This window comes from Pollicipes pollicipes, unplaced genomic scaffold, assembly GCF_011947565.3.
Source record: "Pollicipes pollicipes isolate AB1234 unplaced genomic scaffold, Ppol_2.1 Scaffold_6686;HRSCAF=7923_pilon_pilon_pilon, whole genome shotgun sequence".
NCBI lineage: Eukaryota > Metazoa > Arthropoda > Thecostraca > Pollicipedomorpha > Pollicipedidae > Pollicipes > Pollicipes pollicipes.
Genome location: NW_023596921.1, coordinates 36,713,236 through 36,733,890, shown reverse-complemented (window position 1 = coordinate 36,733,890; position 20,655 = coordinate 36,713,236). Strand labels below are relative to the sequence as shown.

General features: G+C 50.4%; 1 protein-coding gene across 1 annotated transcript in view; it reads left to right on the top strand.

Moving 5' to 3' along the window:
* LOC119108258 (soluble guanylate cyclase 88E-like) overlaps positions 1 to 20,655 on the top strand; it is a 31,437-nt gene that overhangs the window by 7,397 nt on the left and 3,385 nt on the right. Inside the window, 9 exon segments of the mRNA XM_037231838.1 lie at positions 1,341 to 1,515; positions 1,518 to 1,548; positions 4,441 to 4,564; positions 7,962 to 8,109; positions 8,500 to 8,626; positions 9,557 to 9,761; positions 11,047 to 11,193; positions 12,816 to 12,948; positions 16,253 to 16,360. Of these exon segments, the coding sequence (XP_037087733.1) occupies positions 1,341 to 1,515; positions 1,518 to 1,548; positions 4,441 to 4,564; positions 7,962 to 8,109; positions 8,500 to 8,626; positions 9,557 to 9,761; positions 11,047 to 11,193; positions 12,816 to 12,948; positions 16,253 to 16,360 (1,198 nt within the window).

The window sequence follows — 20,655 nt, the reverse complement described above, 5'->3', positions numbered from 1 at the left end:
GTTCCTTTCCCGTATAAATGTGTTGATTCTGTTTCACTGCGACCTTTCGTTACTGAGCTGCGAGCCGCATGTGGTCAAGCGTTTCCGTCGAATTTCGCTCCACGTGTTTAGCCAACGGCGCACGTGTGCACGTACCGACGGCGCCCGGCCGGTCGGATGTCGTCCGACCCTGCTGTGTTTGCCGCGCACGACATTTCACACAAAAACCTGTGACTGGTTTGGAGGTGTGAAGGCTATGAGCTGTGAGCTGCTACAAGCTATGCGATTTGAACCAGTGAACCATTTGAACAAAAAAAACATTGAACATTTGAACCAAAAAAAAACATTGAACATTTGAACCAAAAAAAAACATTGAACATTTGAACCAAAAAAAGGTTACGAGCTATGAACTATTTTAAGTTATGAGCTTTGAGCAATTACAAATTTAGATAAAACGACCTCATCGATAAAGAAGACGATTTGGGGTGGGGTGGGGGGGGGGGGGGGATCATGTACAAGATATTATGTGAAGCCAGATATATCCTTTTATCTGCACATGACTCAGATCTGACAGCAATGTACCCAATATCTGACAGTCGAACGCTTGTTGGCCGTTACACAATTTAGCGTGCGGTTAAACAAGAGGAAATCATTGGCGAGTGTTAGCAACAACATTCTGATGCTGAAATACGCCGATCGAAATGTTTTATAGGTATGTTTTATCGCAGTAAACTAGACTATGAGACTTAACTAGGCATGCTCCAGCTCGTTCCATATGCTTACTGGTAGCGCGTAATGATATGCTGACAATCGATTACTAATTGGAAAATTGTTATGATTTTCTAGCCTTTTACCAGAGCCCTGAAGAAGTCTCACGTGAATTCAGAATCAACAGGAGGAGGATTTATAATCCCAAAACAGAGCACCACAAATGATTTTAGGTTAGTGAACTATGATGAACTTTTGATGTAGGCATGCCATTTATAAGTCAAGGAGCGACACCACCAGGTGGGAGGTGAATTAATCCAGCGAACTACACATAGAAGGCCACGTATAACCAACAGTCAGAATTAAGGTACGTCTTAGGTCAATACCCGTGATGACCTTAAAATATTACCTGCAGGGAGCGCATATCAGATATGACAATATCAGGCATAACTATCCGACATGAAAGCGAAAACGAAGTAGTTCGTCGGAAATATGTAATCGCTTATCTTCAGCAACGAACAGGCCCAAAACACAACAAAACACATGCTGGTGGGATCTGAGTGCGGTGCTTGAGGACAGACCCCTAGACGTTCGGTTATGATGCAGAGGAACTTGTTCGCACTTGCTAACTCCCCACCGCTCATTTCGGGCAGGTGGCGCGGCACTTCTACGACACCGAGATGAAGATCGAGCTGGTGCGCGAAGACTCCTTCATGGACTCGTTCCACGTGACGTTTCAGCTGACGTTCGACAACCAAGCTTACCGCGAGGCGCACTCGTTCCAGCTGGTGCGGGACGAGCAGAGCCTGCCCATCAGAGCCAGCATCATCTCGAGCTGTTTCCATTCTCCATTGCCTTCACGTGAGATGACACTACTGTTACCCGATCGGCTTGTAATAACTGCGAAGCCGCATGTCCCATCGCTGTGATGTCAGCAAGCTCAGCGGAGACCGTGAGCGACATTGTCCCTTACAGAAACGTCTTCAAATTAAGTTCGTCACATTCTTTCGGATTTTATCCCCCTCCCAGTCGGCGCTGCCTCCCTCCAGGGCGGTGTTTTGGATCTGCCCGTGGTGGCAGAGCCGCAAGCATTTTCCGGTCAGGAGCCCTCGCAGCGGCAAAGGAGGCAGCTGGACAGCCGGAGACCGCGGAGAGCCGGCCAGAGCCGCTCTGGCCTGGTTCTTTTGTCCCCGCTCCCCCCCCCCCCCCCCGACTGTGCTCGGATGACAAAAGATTGCCCCACTGCGGCCGTCACGGACACCCAGCCGGCTATCGGTATTGCACGGGACGCGCGCCGGAGCGATTGTACCGGACATGGGCCCTCGTTTCCAGGACTCACACCCGTCACGGCTGGTCGCGAATATTGTGATAATAATGAAAAGAAACTCCTACATCGGCTTACCGCGAATCCGCGACCACCTGGGAATAAAAGAAGCTTCTTGCCCTGGATTTGTGGAATAGCTTCCGAACCGCGCTGGGCTGGTCCGCCAAATAGCCGGTGCCAGACAGGTGCTCAATTTCACTCGGTCTGGGTGAACACCCGTGATATAAGGTCAGGTCACTGAGTTTTGACGTCATCAACGAGGGTTTACGGAGCGGTTTTGGCCTCCTCAGGCACAAGTTCACCCTTTGTTTTCTTGTTCTTCATCGCTTCGACGTAATTCATCTACTAGTTGGACTGTCGCATCTGAAACGGCTCGCATGGTGTGTACCTCAAAAACCGCATGTCACCAGGTCACCACCAGAGCTCAAATCAGGTCCCCATCAGCGGTCACGGGAGGCTAACTTCAAAGTGTGGAGCCAATGTGGTGTGTTACGTCTGTTTGTGATAAATTAGTCCGATGACGCATTGCAGCCGATACATTTCCAAACCGGTCACTATGAGACAGTATATCAACCGGGAAAAATAAAGATGACCTGATTATTACCTGGTATGAACTATACGTGACTTGACCGAGACCCTAGTTAAATCGTGGTATGGTTCTGAGGCACCAGATTACGCTTGTTCGATTGCTGTTTATTGTAATGTTATACAGGCCATATCAATTTGTTGTAACATATATATATATATATATGTATATATATATATATATATATATATATATATATATAATATATATATATATATATATATATATATGTATGTTATATATATGTTATATATATGTATGTGTGTTATATATATGTTATATATATATGTTTTGGTTATTGTTATGTTTATTGTTTATGTTATATATATATATATATATATATATATATATATATATATATATATATATATATATATATATATTGCGCGATAAAAAGTTGGCCTGGTGTAAATACTGCGTTTTAGCCTTTAATCGTATATTCCGCGCTAATTCACCTACGAAGTCGTGGTTGTATATAGTGAAATGAGTTTCATGTATTCAGACAATTTAAAGTGAACATCTTTGTTGAGGTGTGACCAATGCAAGAGAGCGCTATTGATGCATGAAATCTGTCAGTGGCTTAAGATTTTCCAAAGTCCCACGGTTTGGGCTCAACTTGCTTCCGTTAAGTCCTTCAGTGTTGGCTAAGATGTCGGTGCATGACCAGTCCATGCAAGGAGCACTGATAATTTTGTGGTTCATCATTAGCACATCATGTAAGACATGGCACATTCTATCTGCTCAACGTGTCGTTTGCTCTGATGGGTAATTATTTTGATTTTGTGGCTCCTTTGCCTTGGATATTTTCAGAACGATTCCTGGAGAGAGGCACAAGCTCAGATCAAACAGCATGAGGTTTGCGGTAGAATAAAGTATGATTAGATTTTTAAGTAGTGTGTTTAACTCGTTCAGCTTGTGATGCAACGAGTTAGTAGTGACTAACCCGTTGGAACTTGTGATGAATTGCATTGATGGAATGCAATTCATCGAATGATTTCACTGATTCAGCGGCTGTTTGCGGCTGTTTGACTGATATTGATTAGTTTCACAAGGCTCTTTTGGGAGGTCCAGCGCAATACGTGGCACTTGTGACCGTGTGATTCGTCTGTTGTATAGGCAGCAGCTGCCCAGGAGCGCTTATTAAACTTAGATCATCAGTTTTATGTCCGGAATCCCAAGACGTCCGAGCTTAACTGGAAAGATGCTAGCTGGAAAGATGCCAACGGGTTCAGCAGAAGTCCCATTAGTCCGAATGCCCAGCTGAGCATAACTTGTATCAGCGGACGCTCGGTCTCCTGCCAAGCTTTAGTGGCGTGCGGATATCCACAAAAAAAACATGGGATGACGAGACCTGCTCCTTAAAGGCAATGGTTTCTATGCATCACCATAGGGCGCCAATATCAAGTTTAAGCAAAAGGCCGGTGGGCATTGTCCGCTAAGACTCGCCTGGTGCCTGAGCGTGCGCGAGTGCTCATGTCTCTATGCGAGCCACTCCTACCGGTTCGGGAATCAAATTCTCCCTGTTTTCTCCGCCGCCGCCATCTTACGTTCTTCGTGGCTTTGGCGATTGCGGTCACTGTTTCAGTCCATCGGATGGCGTACGGCAGTTATCCCGAGCATGACCTCGTGGCTCAGTCAATGGCAACTCATGCTGTTTGACCCCAGGACCTTTAAAAACGTGACCTTGCCCGTTACTCGAGTTGCCGCCCTGGCATAACACTGCTTCACTTCGCTGTGACATCTAGGACACGCTGCCGTCTGCTGTTCGCGTGCCTGGTGACGACCCTGTTTGCGGTGTTTCCCAGTCTGACCCGGCGGTGACCTGGCATCCCTGACCCCACAGGGCTGACCTGACGGTGCGAAACCTCGGCCAGTCGATTCTCACCATCCTGCCGGACCTGCTGGGAAAGCGGCTCAACGACTGGTTCGACCTGGTCCGCCCCCTGGTCGAGTTCCGCTTCGCATCCGTAAGATGGCGCACGAGTCGGGGAAGTGCACGAATCGGGTGGAGGGGGGGGGGGGGGGGGGGGGGGGGGGGGGGGGGGGGGGGGGGCTGCACACGCACACGACTGGGGACCGTCGTCGGCCAAATATCCCGTACTTTTCTTATCGCAGGTACTCCTTAATGTTGAAACTTGGCATATTCGGCGTTGTCTGGAAACAGTTGGCTTACGCTATAATGCTCCTCCTCCCCCCTCCATTTGTGGAAGCTTCACATCTACCCAGGGCGGCACTTTGGTTTCACTTCACCGACCCAGCGGCCCAGACCAGAGATAACGGTTTCGTTTGAAAGTGAGTGCAGACATGGCGGGCTGGAGACACTTCGTCACCGGCTCGATTATCGTCTGATATACCGCATGTCTTCGGCGTAGGGGATAGCCCGTCCCACCACAAATGGCATCAGCGCGCTGCGTGGCACAAAAGCGATGCGGAGTGCCGGGTACGGAGTACGGAGTATTTGTGCCTAATTGGTTTCGTGCCTTGGTTTTAAGCATATCCTGAGAACCTGTTGCACTGCGCGCCCACATGCGTTTGATTCTGCGCGTCAGTGCGACCCCCATGCACTTACAACATAAGCTCGTTCGGCTTCACAAATTTGCAAGATTAACACACTGCAGTGCATACTTTTAAAGAAAAAAAATTGTAGCGCATAGTTCCAAATACACATCTGAGTTTTATATTTAGACTTTGTGCGTTTAGTATCTTTATGTGTTTGATGCCTTCTGCTATCTTCTGCGTTTAGTATTTCTAAACATTTAGTATTTGACGTCATGGAGTCGTAACGAACCGAACGTACCGAACATTGTAAAGCACCGGAGACTATACAAACCATCTCGTTGATGGACTGCGAGCAAATACTAATGCATCTTATCTTGCCTTTTGAATCTCTGCTCAGAACTTTTTGAATGCATGGATAGCTGGTGTTAGTGGTCACGCTAATCAGCGCTTGTTGCGTGAGCCCTGACCCCGTCACCCGATCGTGAAATCCCAGGTGAGCGACAAAGTTTGGTGACAAAAGTATAACGTGCCGCAATGCTCAGTGCGGTAAATACAAACACCAGATTGCCAAAATTTGGACTACTTGGAAGGCGGAGTCAGCGTCAGCACAAGTTGTGTTTGCCGAGAACATGGTTCAAACACAACTGCAGCGAATAGTTTGAATTTAAATTAAAAAAGGAATGCAACGGGTGCCGAGCGTCGGACTTACGCAGCGTGTAGCAAGTGAAATGAAGTAGTGGCAGAAGTGTTCTATCACATCCAACACGATGCCATCTCGGCTTAGGCGATGTCTCGGACGGCTGCGGTTGGTGAAGCAGTCACCGTTTGGGTTTTACTTTTGCCCATGAGAAGCCGTAATTTAAGGAATTACACCTCCTTTTGAAACATACGCTATGCGCTAAGGCCTCGTTTGTGGTACAGCCTTCACCGCAGGAGTCATTGACTCATCTATTTAATTGATGTGCACTCACGACGTATTTCCCTTGGATAATGGTTCAGACTGAGAGGCTAGCTGGCGAGCATTGCGCATGAGAGCTCTCTACAAATTAGATGCCTTTGATTGGCCGCCATCGTCCGCAATGGCTGCAAAGTTTATTTTCTTGTAACGATCAGCGCGATTGCTTTTGCGTCAGCCAATCAGTGCGGTCTGTTCAGCGGTGGCAGCTCAGGGCGGAGCGAGCCTCACGGATACCGACTCAATTGAAGCTGGCAGACGGAGGTAAGCGGAACGCCAGTACTGCCGCACCTTGCTGCCGCGCCGAACACTCGAGGCACGTTTTCATTGCATTACGGCTGAAGGCCTTGCAGACTTGTTTCATTTGGAGGCATTCACTTGTGATGGATTTGTCGCAGACCGGGGATCAGGTATGGATGCGGAGCTATTCGCTGTGCCACGTGATGAGCCATGATTCCAAGCAAGTTATGTGGCAATCAGTACCAGTCCGCAGTAGATCACCAGCGGGGAGGCATCTGATGAGCAGGCACGCATGGTGTGCGCACGATGGATCGAATGGAAAAAGTCGACGGGGACAAAAGTCAGACCAGAAAAAAGTTAATGGACATAAACTCAAAAGCAACAAAAGTCAACAGGGATAAAAATGAATCGGAAAAAATCGGACGACAAAAAGTGGAAAGTCGAATTGGAAGCTCAATTAAAAGAGTTCAGGGACTAAAAGTTGACAGAGTTAAGTCGAAATCAAAGAATCGATAGATGAAAATTCCAAAGGGGCAAAGCCGGCAGGGAATCCACGAGGCACTACTAAGTGCTTACTATGACATGTTCATTATCACAAGCAGAGATTAAAACGCCGAGTGCTCACAATGTAACCCATGTTTACACTATGACGTCGTTTAACCTTACCTCCCGGTGTATTAAAGACAGGTAACCCGGCACAGGCCTGGGAACTCTGAACTCATCATGCCGAACACAGGGGTGTAGTATCCTATTCAGTTGGGCGAAAGGGCTGAACCCTCCTTATCCCAACCTTGGGCTTTGGAAAGGAACTGGGTCGTATCCGGGAAGGTCCTTTTATTGGCGTGATTGTTTCGTTTTCCCGTGCTCAGCTCCCCAACCTAAATTGAACAACTACTTCCCCTGGCCGAATATCCGGCAACTGAAGTTCTGGTTAGCTGAGATTTAACGGACCGAAAATGATCCTTCAATTTGAGGCACCACCAACACCACCAAACGCGAAACATTCCCTTTATAGGGAGTGTTGGACGTTTGCATAGGCTTGTGAGCTGAAAAAGCCACCTTGAAGATCAGCCGGTGCAGTTCGCAGCCCTGTCCTTCTTAAGATCAACTCTCCTAGTTTTTGAGCTACAAACCCGCAAAAATGTGAAGACTTTTTCAAGGAGACTATTTCAACGTCACCCAGTCATCCATGGTGTCCTAATATCGTCATTTAAATCTTTCAGTTCCATTAGCCATGTGCAAGCCAACTCCTAGACAAATGTGATTGTCGATTCGTTCATATCTGGCGTTCGTGTGCGCGATCTCCAGACATAACGACCGTCAGTTGGCTTTCAATCAATGTTATGCATGGAATGATGACGTAATTAAACAATGACATATTGAGGAGAATACTTAGTTAACAGTGAAAGTGTGTCGTGTAGAGCAGTCTTTTCCGCTTAAAAATATACGAGCGATCATAAGTGACCTTATTTCGGCATATCTGATGCTTTCTTCAATATTTTCAAAGATGGAACATTTCCATTAAGTTGTGTTGGCCCGAGCTATCTTTTGCACCTAAATGCAAACAACAGTTGCAAGCAGGCTAATTCCGTTATTTATGATGCTTGCCCCAGTACCTCAAGTGTGAAACACTCCCTTTAACAACTTCACACATTTCTCTTCCGCCGCAGATTTTGAAGAAAACCAATAACATTTTTGAGCTCATTTCCATCGACGCACCATCCCAGCTGAACAGCATGAGCACCAATGGGAAGGACGGTCTGCACCCAGAAGTTGACGATGCGACCATGATCAGGGAGAAGAACCTCCGCCTGAAAGGTTGGCTGGGAGGACCTGTGCGCTTGCCAGCGCTCGCGCTCGCGTTTAGCGCGACGCTGAGAAGGAGGAGTGGGCATTTGCGTTTGCTAATGTTAGATAGCGGTACTTGGTTGCTGGGCGCAGAAAAGTTCATTTCTTCCAAGTTGCAATTCAGCAGTATTTCATTTAAACTCTGGGCTTCCCCGTCCCAGTCCAATCAGCCTTTGCATGAATAGGGTGGTCGCGCTGGGAGGCCGTCACTAAGCACAAAAGCTGCCTCCAGTCCAGCCTGATCCCCTCCACCTGATTTCCATGTGACACGGTGTTGGAGAGGTCGGCCGCAGCCGCGAGACTGGACTGTGAGTCATGCCCGAGTCATGTGAGTGATGCCCGAGCTCGACCTGCCTTCAGGTCAGATGATGTACTTCGACGATTGGAAGATGATCCTGTTTCTGGGCACGCCGGTCATGCCCGACCTGGAGGCCATGATCCATACGGGGCTGTTCATCAACGACCTCTCCATGCACGACTTCAGCAGGTGAGTGACCGGCTGTCACCGCCCCCCCCCCCCCCTTCCCCTTCCTCTGGCGGGCTGTTAAGGCCGTGTGGCAGTGAGCGAACGCAATGCTCGTCGGCACACTGTCAATGGCGCGCTCGCCATCTGTCAGCCTGGCGAGGCGCGGTGTCTATCTGCCTGTTCGCAGATCGCAGACTTCCAGCCATTCTGACACCGCGCGACCGACAGTGGCACGATGCAGCGAAAAAGAGGCGAGGGCTTCAGAATATTGACATCGCGCTTGACACACTGCACAAACTTGGTGTTGTTCACTTTGGGATGAAATAAGGAGCCAGACAGATGATGTTTGGTCCAACAGCATGATCAAAAGGCGTTGCGTTTATGGTGTTGGTCTGACATCTCAGAGCAGTGGTGAGAGTCGAGAGTTAAGCAGAACGTGCATGGCGCGCTGGCATCGTCGGGATGATGGACATCCTCGATTATCGAATGCGGCAAAACCACGGACACGGTTTCTTCAGCTATTTTGTATCATTCTGTAGGTACATAAATTGTTTATCCCCGTGTGCCATCAAACCTTATCACACATGCGGCCTTGAACACAAACAGCAGCAATGCCGAATCCTTTTCGTTGTTGATGCCTGCAGCACTGCGAATAAATTGCAGGATTTCACGCATCCTGTGAGCGGCCAACATCCTTTCCTCATTTAGACCGCGCCCAAGCCGCGCGAATGGCAGCACACTCATACCCCACTGTGCGACGGGGCTTCAGATTTCCCTACGCACTCGCGCGACAGCCGGACGTGAGTGGAGGGGCGGTCCGCTGGGGCACTTCGCCTCACAACGTAGGCGACGCGCACTGCATATCCGCCCGCCCGCGGACGATCTCGCGCCGTGAATACCGATCAGGGAGCGGGGTGGGAACCCGGCGTTAGTTCCGCCTCCTGCCGCCAGGGATCTGATGCTGGCCGGCACGCAGCAGTCGATCGAGCTGAAGCTGGCGCTCGACCAGGAGCAGCTCAAGTCCAAGAAGCTGGAGGAGTCGATGCGCAAGCTGGACGAGGAGATGCGCCGCACGGACGAGCTGCTGTACCAGATGATTCCCAAGGAGGTGGCCAACCGCCTGCGGAAGGGCGAGAACCCGGTGGACACGTGTGAGGTAACGCCCTGGAGTCCTCGAGAACACTGATTTCCGTGAACAGTTCCTCCCTCGGTACAGTTGTATTAAGCAAATTTCAACCAATATCTCTGTTTTGTGGAAATGCGAAAGCGTTTCCAGTCATCGATTTCCTTCAAAATGAAGGACAGTGATTTGTAATACCCTTCCAGCACTATCTCCACCCGATTAATGCAGACATGGAAAGGACTTATCTAAGTTCATAATTTTACTTTTCTAATGCTTCGGAGCTGCGGTGTTGTCGTCGGTTTTTGTCGCCTGGGCTCGCCCTTGTGGTGCTGATAATGATCCAATCCCCGGCAGCGTTTTTAGAAACCGACGAAGGTGAAGGTCATTTAAAGTCAAAGGAGAGCCGTTTTGTTTTCGGGGTGCCATTGAACAGTGGAGATACCCCTCGTTCTTCTTAAAAATAAACTCCACATGTCACTTCGAAGCCTGTTTTGATGTATTTAAGTAAACGTGAAAAGCTTAGCATTGATTTATTTCCTAATGCCACATTAGGCATGTCCCCCTGCAGATGGCGATCCATGCATGATGCCTAGCGTATTTTGAAGATCAAAAACAAGTTGGTCTCTATTTCAATATCCATGCTTACGAAACCCAGATGTTGCCTTATTGATCCTATTCTGATGCGATAACCGTTTTGAGAAACAAAATTATTCCAACAAATATATTTATGCCATGTTTCCACAACTCCCCCCCAGGGATACCGACCAATCCCCAGCGAGACAGAGCTGTTTTCTGTGGTGTTTACGAAACCATCACGAAAAAGTAATGTGACGCATGCCACTTCGGACACCGCTAACGCGGTTACCACCATGCTCTAACCATGGGACACCAACTACGTCATCTCTTTCGAGTCTCCCAGCAACTGCCATGCACGCGAGCGGAAGTTTTCTTCTTCATGCAAAGGGACTTGCCCTTGCTGCAAGTTGAAGAGCGTGTTGGTTGCTTAAACACCTTCTTCCGGGCCAATGTCGGGTGCCTCCGTCGACTACGGGTTATTGTAGCATTGGATGTCCGGTCCTGTCGCCGTGTCGCGAATTTTGGGCACAGGACCCGGCAAATATTATCGAGAAATCGAGGAGCAGTAGCTCCACAGGTGCCAGTCGTCTCAGGATGCCTTGCATGACGCGTCCTTGGAAGCAGGGCTGTTTACCTGTGTAAATTGTTGCAATGAATGACGTAAGTAATGAATGACGTCCGACGCGCGCCAGTCTCATTCCGATGTGAAACGCCGGGCCCGCACATGCCACCCGCGCCGCAGGTGTTCGACAGCGTCACCATCATCTTCTCTGACGTGGTCACCTTCACCGAGATCTGCAGCCGGCTCTCACCCATGCAGGTGGTCTCCATGCTGAACTCCATGTACTCCATCTTCGACCAGCTGACGGAGCTCAACGAAGTCTACAAGGTACCGTAGCCCGCGGGTGGCGGCTGGCGTCCGGTCGCTGATAATGTACGCTCGCAGCGCGGCACTGTTGTCGCTCGGGGCAGTCTACTTTGGCCTCTCTTGGCTCCTCAAAGGTTTGCTGATCTCGCCTGTTCGTTGGACGGAGCCCATGCATCCTGATGAGCTTCATTAAGTTTCCTCAGCTTAGCACTATTGCTGAAAGCGTAATCCCCAGCCTCAGAGGGGAATTTCGGCACAATGAAAGATAACTAAGGTCGTCAGCATTCACTTGGATGGCGGGCATGGCATGAATAGGTGGGGAGAATGACGGAGATCTGTCCAAAATCTCCCACTCTGCTGTCGTCATCTCTACGGAGTTTTTCTCCGAGTACTGCAGAACTGGGCTGGAGATAGAGGAGAAAGCCAGGAACGTCCTTTTGATCAACTCGTCACAGTTTGTTACATCGGTAATTTTAAGCTACAGGTTCCGCACCCGATGTGACAGAACGAAAGCTAAAAAATGTAGAGGTGCCCACGCACATGAACTAAGACCTTTTCTCACGTCATTTTGCGATGTGTATTATGGCTGCCTCGTCAAGTGTAGTCAGACTGCGCCCAACGACGTTTTTATCCGTTCCACGTAGCTTTGCATATGGGTCTAAGACGGCATGCAGACTTGTGAAAACCACTGACGAACGGGAGACCGGAAGACGCCTCCAAAAATATCTCCCACGCTCCTTGACCGAACTGTTTTTTTTTTATTCGGCACGTGAAACTGCGCACCCAATAATGTGTGATCAAAATTCAGGACGGTCAGTATCCACGTTTTTGTGTTAAGGCGAACTACGAAGAGTCGGCTGGAAGTTCCCGTCTTCAATCCAAAAGTCAAACACAAAAGTAGAGATCCAAACTGTACAAGTTCATTACGGGGACGATTTGTGGCCGACCGGGCCCATTTTAAGCAGAGGGTGCACGCACACAGTTGAGTTCAAGCAGTATTATGACCCGGCCGAATGGGTCGATGCTCAACTTACAGAACATTTCAACTCCGCCTTCGGTTCGCTCAAACTCACGCGGACTGCGGCCGTCCTGGCAGGATTAATGGTTGCATGATTAATGGTAGCATAGTCATAGTTGCCATCACCGGATTCCGACTTGGGGCGCGAGCATTGTGTGCATATGTCTTCATCCGACAGCCTCACGCTGCTTTTGCTATGGACCGGGACGTGTCTGGGAGATACAAAACCCGGTAGTACTAGGGCCTGTGGAATGTTACAACGCCAGCGACCCAGCACGATCCCGTAAGTGAATCATCTTACACCAGCTTCGATCAAACCAACGGCATCGGGTCCGGACCTGGCGCAGCAGAACAGGCTCTGCCATTTCTCTACAATGAGATCCTGAATACCCGGCCCGGGTCTACCCCGCCCTGGAGAAGGCCTGGCCCACCCCGTCCTGACCGAAGTCTGGTCCACTCTGACCTAGGCTTGGCTCGTCCTGGCAGAGGCCCGACCGGCCAGGCACTGACCGAGGCCCGGCCCGTCCTGGCCCGTACTGGTCGGGCCTGGACCCGCCCCGCCCGCCCCGCCCGGCCCGGCCCGGCCCGGCCGGTCCGGCCCGTCACGCGGTGTCTGCGTTCCTAGGTCGAGACGATCGGCGACGCCTACATGGTGGTGGCCGGTGCGCCCGAGAAACGCGATAACCACGCCGAGCGTATCTGCGACATGGCGCTCGACATGGTGGAGGGCATCACAGGCCTGACGGATCCGTCCACAGGTGCGTGGCCGGCGGCAGACGGCGTGATAAACACGCGCTCATCACGTGTCTCACGAGCATGTACACATGTGTGTGTGGCCGGCGGCAGGCGGTATGGTAAATGCGCGGTAATTATGGATCTCACCAGCCTGTACACCGGTGCGTGATGGAAGATTTTTTTTCCTTCCATTTACAAGTCTTGTGTGTTAGCATATGTACAGCACTTCGGTCAACTAGGTCTCCCGCCGTCGTCAGATGTTTTTTGGTCCCGAGAATGACTGGCTGGTTTGGGCTTTCAGCCATGTACGCGCCGCAGCGTTAAAAAGTGGCGCGGTGTATTGGGATGACAGGGGGGGGGGGGGGGGGGCAGCACTGCTTTTTTTGTAAAGGATAGTCACGACTGCTGTGAAAATGTATCCCAGTCACAAAGCTGAATGGAACAGCTTCAATATCGCATGGAGCGGAAGCCGGGGTCACAAGTTAAAACCTGTGTGTGTTAGGAAACAAAACTTAAAAGTCCAAGTTAAAGAGCCGAAGTCAAAGCCGAAGGCAGCGTTTTAAAATGTTACCAAACTTAAAGCCCAGGACCACGCCAACTGCTCAAAATCACGCGAAGCCGAAGCCAGCCGTGAAAATAGCCCAAATTCGAAGCCGAATCCGAAGCCACTGGAGGACAGCTGCGGCTTCGCGAAGTCAAAGCCGAGGAGGGAACCAGTGTCCTCCCACGCTTGATGAATTCGTCCACGGCATCGCGTCGGTGCGCGCGTCCCGTCCGTCTGACAGGAACACCGAACATCTGTCTGTACGTAGTGGCGATCACGCTAGACGCGTGTCTGCCGGTTACGTTGGGGCCACCGGCTTGCATGGGTCACACTGCAAGCCGCCAGTCTGTGGCTCACCCCGACCCGCTGAGGTCCGTCCCTCGGAGTTAAATTTTTATGTCTGTCGGGCAACACCAGGGCTCCGTGCTCCGCGATGATGTCACATGTCACTTGCCACATGTTGAATGTCACATGTCACATGTCAATGCCGTGATATCCGAGATCAGCGCATCCGACGCTTCAAGAAGAACGTTGTAAGTCCAGGTAGGGCGACAGGTCAAGCCAACTGATTCAGCCCTGGAGGAGGACGAAGCCATGGCGGAGTTAGAGGTGACCATGTTGCACAGTTCTTTGCATGTTACGCGGCCAAAAGCAGAATCTTCCATCACGCTGTTAATATGCAATTGAGAGCTGCCCATTTTCCCGACGCCCACGATCGTCAGCATCTGCTGGCACTTTATGGACGCTGTTGTGTACACAACCGCGGCTGGCCGCGCTCACTTCGCCTCTCGGTCAAGTTCCGAAAGGGCTGCGGTAATGACGTCACAGGCTAGCCAGAGAACTACGGGACAGGTCGTAATGGGCTTACCCATCCGAACTGCTTTCAATCCGAAGTAGTGAAACGGCTTCCAGCTACCGACGGGGAACGGTGCCTAACGTTTCAAATGCAGTGGCCGGGTCACAACGGACGCGCGCGGTGCGGTGGGTAGGAGTTGCAGCGTCGGGGACGTCGCTCGTGGCCGAGGCCACCGTCAGAGCTGATCATCGGACCCGGTCCCAGAAAGGGGTCCAGACGGGCCGACCGCCGCGGCCGCCTGGCGTGCATCGACCGCTCAGGATCACGAGTCAATCACGGTTGCTGCGGTTATTAGTAGTGCACGCCTCTCACGGCACGACCAACGGCTGCGCTTCCCCGGGCCGTCATTCATTTGGGCCTGGGCTCCACGCGGCGCCCGGGCCTGGCGAAGAGACCACACGCCGGATTACGTCATTGGTCCGGCCGGAGCTTATGACGGCTCACACGGCGCCTGGACGAGGAAACTACACGCCAGATTACGTCACTGGGTCCAGCCGAAGCTTATGACAATTCACACAGGCGCCCTGACCTGGGCGAGCAAACCACGCTCCGGTTTACATCACTGGGCCCGGCCGAAGCTCCGCCAGGGTTTACTACGACTCTATCCACGCGGCAGCCGGGCCTTGGTGAGCAGAACGCGCACAGGCTGACGTCACTGGGCCTGGGCAGAGTTTATTACGACTCTATCCACGCGGCAGCCGGACCTTGGTGATCAGAGCGCGCACCGGCTGATATCACTGGGTCTGGCCCGAGCTTGAGAAGCGACGACGCATGTTCGCTGAAGGTTCCGTGTAAGTGGTAAGTGACGTACCATGCGTGATAGGACCAGCTGAGAAGAATTAAAGGAAGGTGACGGCGGGGAAGCGACCCGCTTCCCATCCTGAAAATAAAAGACATGACCCGCGTGGTGTTGCATGGTTGGGAAGTTTGCGACCTATCTTTATCCCTCCCCGCTCCGTTTCGAGCGTGCCGCGGACTTTAATAAGCTGCGGCCTGAAGCATTGCCAAATATTGCTTTCCTGCCCACATCCCCGACGTCGCGCGACGTTAACAAATGTCTTTTGGCTCATGTGTGCGTGCAATTAAGCTCCGATAGCTACTTGGTTGCTAGAAATTGGATTGTGACTTAAATGCTTTTTTAAGCCATCAATGGCCGTATGATCTCATTCTGACTGAATGTCCGGTTTTATCATGGCAGACGAGGGCGTTTAGGGGGCTGAAGAGGGGCTTATTGCTCGGGGAGCCCAGTTCGTGACGCGGCGAGCCCTCAGCACCATAGCGACTGCTATTGAAGACGATATCGTAAAATGAGGCCATGATTGTACTCATTCCGCCCATTAATTTGTATTGCCGAATTTTCTGCATCAGCAGAGCTCCAGCCAACGATATCCTCTAACGGTCGCCGCCTGCAATAACGTCCGAGCCATGCGACTGGTCGTTAACATGGCACTTGCGCGTGAGTGGTGCCAATCATTCACTCGATCGCGCTCTGCTCGGAAGTGGAAGGTCTGGCGAGCTTAGAATGCCAGCCAGCATGGCAGCAGAAGTCCGGCCGATGACAAGCCCGCGCGCGTGCCCCGGGAAATACGGGACATCACGCTCAATGGCGGCCGATTCCCTCAGGAGTTGCAGACACACGAAGCGTTTGTTTCTTTATATGCATCGACGTAGGTGTATGCTCCATTTTTCCCAGCATCAGGATCTTACTGCTGCCCCGTCTAAACAACTACACCTACGCACACACCACAAAGACCAAAAGGACCGAAAAGCCCAGTTCGTATGAAACACATCATTGCCTGTGGGTGCCGTTTTCACGCTAGCATTGCACTGTCGCACCCGCGAGTTAATTCACCATGAACTGTTCTCTGCAGCTGGGTGCGTCGGTCCGCCGCCCGACTCGCTGATGACCAGTGGCCACCGTCTTCAGGTAACCATATCCAGATCCGAGTGGGCGTGCACTCCGGCACGGTGGTGGCCGGCGTGGTGGGGCTGAAGATGCCGCGCTACTGCCTGTTCGGCGACACGGTCAACACAGGTGAGAGTGGCGACGGCCGAGCGGCCCGCCTCCGACCTCGACGGCTGAGCAGCGCACCTCCGATCTCCTCGACGGCCGAGCGGCCCACCTCTGACCTCCTCGACGGCCGAGCGGCCCACCTCCGACTCCACGTCAGCCGAGACTCGCGCACCTCTGACCCCCCCCCCCCCTCCCCGACGGCCGAGCGGCCTATTTCCAACCTCCCCGCCTGGGCGGCCGGGGGAATTTCCTGGCGCCATTCAGACATATGACTTATTATGTGCATGTGTTCGCTGAGTGAATGGAGGCACGGTCCACGCAGGACAAGCTGGGAGCAAGTGTCCCTGACAGCGTGCCTCTTACAGGGGGAGTGAGAGCGCCTCTTACAGAGGTAGTGAGAGCGCCCCTTACAGAGGGAGTGAGAGTGTCTCTTACAGGGGGAGTGAGAGTGCCTCTTACAGGGGAAGTGAGAGTGCCTCTTACAGAAGGAGTGAGAGTGGTGTGGAGCATACGGGGCCAGGCGTGTCGGTAGAGATCCGAGGGTGTGGTTGAGAAGGATCACAAAATGTCAGTGAGAGTGGTCAGTTTGATAATCTGACGGCGAGATTGTTGGAAGGAGTGTTTTTTTTTTCACGCTGCGCCCTCCAGTAATAAGCCCCCTGGAGACTTCACAAGGGCCCTTTGACTTGATATATTACTTAAGTAGAGAAATCGAGCAAATTGGAATTTAAGCTATCATTGCCTTACTTCCTCCTTCCAAGTCCACTCCGGTGACTACCTTTATCTACCCTTGCGATCTCTCCGCGTGAATCATTGAGTGCGTGGTCGACAGAGGTAATAGCTTTCATTTCAGCAAACAGATATTGACCCCATCACCGTAACCATGGAGCAGTGCCACGATAACGCAAGTATATGGTGATCTTATCCTCTCGTAATGTCTTGTACAAACGCAATACAATATTCTCATTGCGTGTGGTGAAAGGCCTTTCGTGATATACCTGGCGATGACTAGATCCTGTTATCAGAATGATCGTCTTCATAGCGTGTAGTAGTAGGTAATTAATAATAAAATAAAATAAAAAGGAGGTAATCTGTCAACGCCAAGGGTATAGATTCGTAAGCGGATTGAGGCGTGGCAGCCCCCCCCCCCCCCCCACAGCTCCCCCGGGCCCTAAAGTTCATCGCCAGCCGCCTCACCTTTGAAAGCAAAGTGCATTAAGTTCGTAAAGGAATTGTCTTTCGCATGCTTTTAACGTGGTTTACCTCGCTGAGCCTCATCCCAGCCGATTTTAAAAAACTCCGGGCCTTGTAAATATATAACTGTAAAAAGACAGCGGATTGTCCAGGTTTGCAACCCATGAATCGAATCGCGCGGTAGAAAGCGGAAAGCTCAGTCATGAGCGTGTTCGCGTTCCCGTGGAAGATCTGGGTTCGATTCTCACCTGGCGCTGCGGCCCAGGGGCGCTGACCTGGCCACTGCAATCGCTCGTGCTCCCTAGAGCGCGGCGTGACGACACGCGCCGTTCAATCATTCCTTCCTGGCGATTTCGGATTAAAACAATATGTCAGGCCTTGCAAGCTTGATGGCCAGGAAAAGTCAGCAAGTCTTTTTGGTCTACATGGGACCGTTTCGCGATGAGATTGGAAAAACCGGAGGAAGACCACATCAACCTCGGTGAAAATCAGATTAAGTGGTCTCCCTCATCACCGGTGAGCTCCATAAAGCACTCACCCCTGGTTAAAATAAAAGTGAACGATCTGAAACGTTGGAAATATATCTGCGCCGACTTGGTGCGTATCTATATTGACTAAATAAGCGTGGCTCTATGGATTATTGACTATATAGACTTGGCGCGTAGGTAAACCACGAAATGAATTCCGGCCGAAAATAAAGGCCGACGGAGCTTGCCAGCGTTAATCTATTCCACTTAGGACGGTTGCGCTAAGACGCAGGTGTAAATGTGACGGCTGTCTGCGGATAAACAGACCAATGCATCTAGCACAATGATAATCCAACAGCGCAGCAAATCAATGTGCATAAATATGCCAACACCAAAATCTGAATTGCCTGATAAACATGGTCATGTGTTTATTTAGAACTTTTGTACCGCGCATTGAGAACGAATCCGTATGCTTCCGTTCCCTAGTTTTGGTTTCCCTCATTAGTTTTCGTCGCCGCACTGTTACGCATATCCGATCACTTGTTTCGCCGGGCCTCTCCGGCGAAGCAAGCACAATTTGAAAGAAACTTCGCTGCGTTACAAACCCCCGGCTCGTGATAGATGGACCATATCCGATATGCTCCACGTGCAAAACATATTCCAGAGGCTACATCGAGTTTCTTCTGAATTCTCAATTCTCCGGCCTCGTCCATCATCAGGAGTTTATTTCCAAACCGCCATGCATCGTCTGTTCACTAACCCCACCCGCCTAAGCTCTTGAAAGCACTAAGCAGCTCGCTACGATTCCAGAAGTGATCGCGGTGACTGGCGACAGCGCTGCCATTCCAGGAGTGGTCGTGCCGACTAACAAAAACTTCGCCCATGCATCTCGAATTACGAAAAAGCTAGGCTGAACATACAAAACTTCGCGAAATAGCATGTGCACAAACTCAACGGTTTGAAAAGCTTGCACGCTGGTCCACGAGTATATATTTTGACCTTCATTAAAACGGTCCGCTATGACTGACATTGAACTTAAGTCTGAAATACTTCAGGCAGTTGTGTATGCCCATCTGACCTTTTCAGGCTTAACCCTACGCCGACGATTACGCCTAGGCTTAACGTTATTCGCCTAGAAATTTTTAGTCAGATCGTGAGAGCCCTGAATATCGATGTACATCTTGATATAAACTGACGGCTAGTTTTACACGCGGTCTAAAACTGGCTTAGGCTAGGCCGGGCATGTCATAGCACCCAAGTTCTCGTCGCGCTGCCAGGCCATGGTTCTAATGGGTTAATCAAAGTAAAATGTTGCCAAAGTTGATTATGGATATGCATGCTACCATCAAAATCCCAGCGCAAATTTCGACGGTTGCATGGGTGATTTTAGGTCTACATGGGCCGCCGGCTACTATATCCGTTTAAAATGTATCGCAAGAAACGTCGTTTGATCACCATCTGAAATAACGATTTAAAAAATAAAAGTCATAGCGAGTTCTAAAGCTGGTTAAGTGGTGCCCAAAATGCCTTCAAAGAAACACCACCACTGAATGATTCAAACGCAACCCATTGACCAACAGTGGCAGTTTCGACCCGACCGAACTTGCTCCTCACTGTTTAGCTCCTCACTGTGGATTGCACTTGGGGCGTACCATCAAATTTACTAACCCTAATCTTTGTAAAAGAATGTTAGTAGCGTGTGTCTCAGTGACAGTTGTTGAAATTGATATAAACATATATATATATATATTATATATATACATATATGTACATTATGTTTTGTTGCATTCATCATATTGCAGTACACTCCCTGCCACCAAGTCTCCAAGAAAATTTTTGTTCCACTGGGCTCCCATACATTTTTGTATCCCTTTTCTTTTTAACCGTGTTAGTAAGTCATCGCACTCCCTAACTGTGCCACCTCCGCAGCCCAGTGCATGCACATTTACTTTGATCAGAAAGCCAAAGGGAGGTGGACCGTAAATCACCTTCTCTGATATCGTGCCCCTCATCAAATAGCGTCCGTGCGTCAGTGACGTCAACGTCATAATAGCCTCCTTCCAGAAAGGATTTAAGATGACCCCCCAGCAACTATTCTGAGAGAGTGCGTACTTCTTTTCTGCATGTAAAATTTACTGATCCATTTCAGTGTGAAAATTTTGACCATTTTTGCCTCGAATGTGTCATGTCGCCTTATCCATGCAAGTTTTAAAGCGGCAATGTGAGATTGCGCATCTGTCGTGCTCATACCTCCTTGAGCCTTGGGTCTAATCATTTCTCTCTGCTTGATTGTGCCACACTTGCTGACCCACAGAAATCGATGCAGCATCGTACTTAAATCTCTTAGGGAATCCAGCAAGGGTGAGGGTGAGGAAATCCAGCAAAGGCGGAGTGGGGGGGGGGTGGGGGGGGGAACGAGGCAAACAGATATGTAATCTTATGCAACAGCAAACATTTTCTTTCATTTGACGTCCTACTTGTGTGCAATGTGCAGTGCGAGAACACATTTCAGCTTGCGTTTTGTCTTCAATACGGTCGAGATATTGACAACTGCCGTGCCTCACATGGCTGTGTGTAACCCACCGATTGCCTTACAGTATTTTCTCCAACTGTCTCTTGACAGATGCCTTCTGCTTTAGAGTTTTTGGGGAGGGC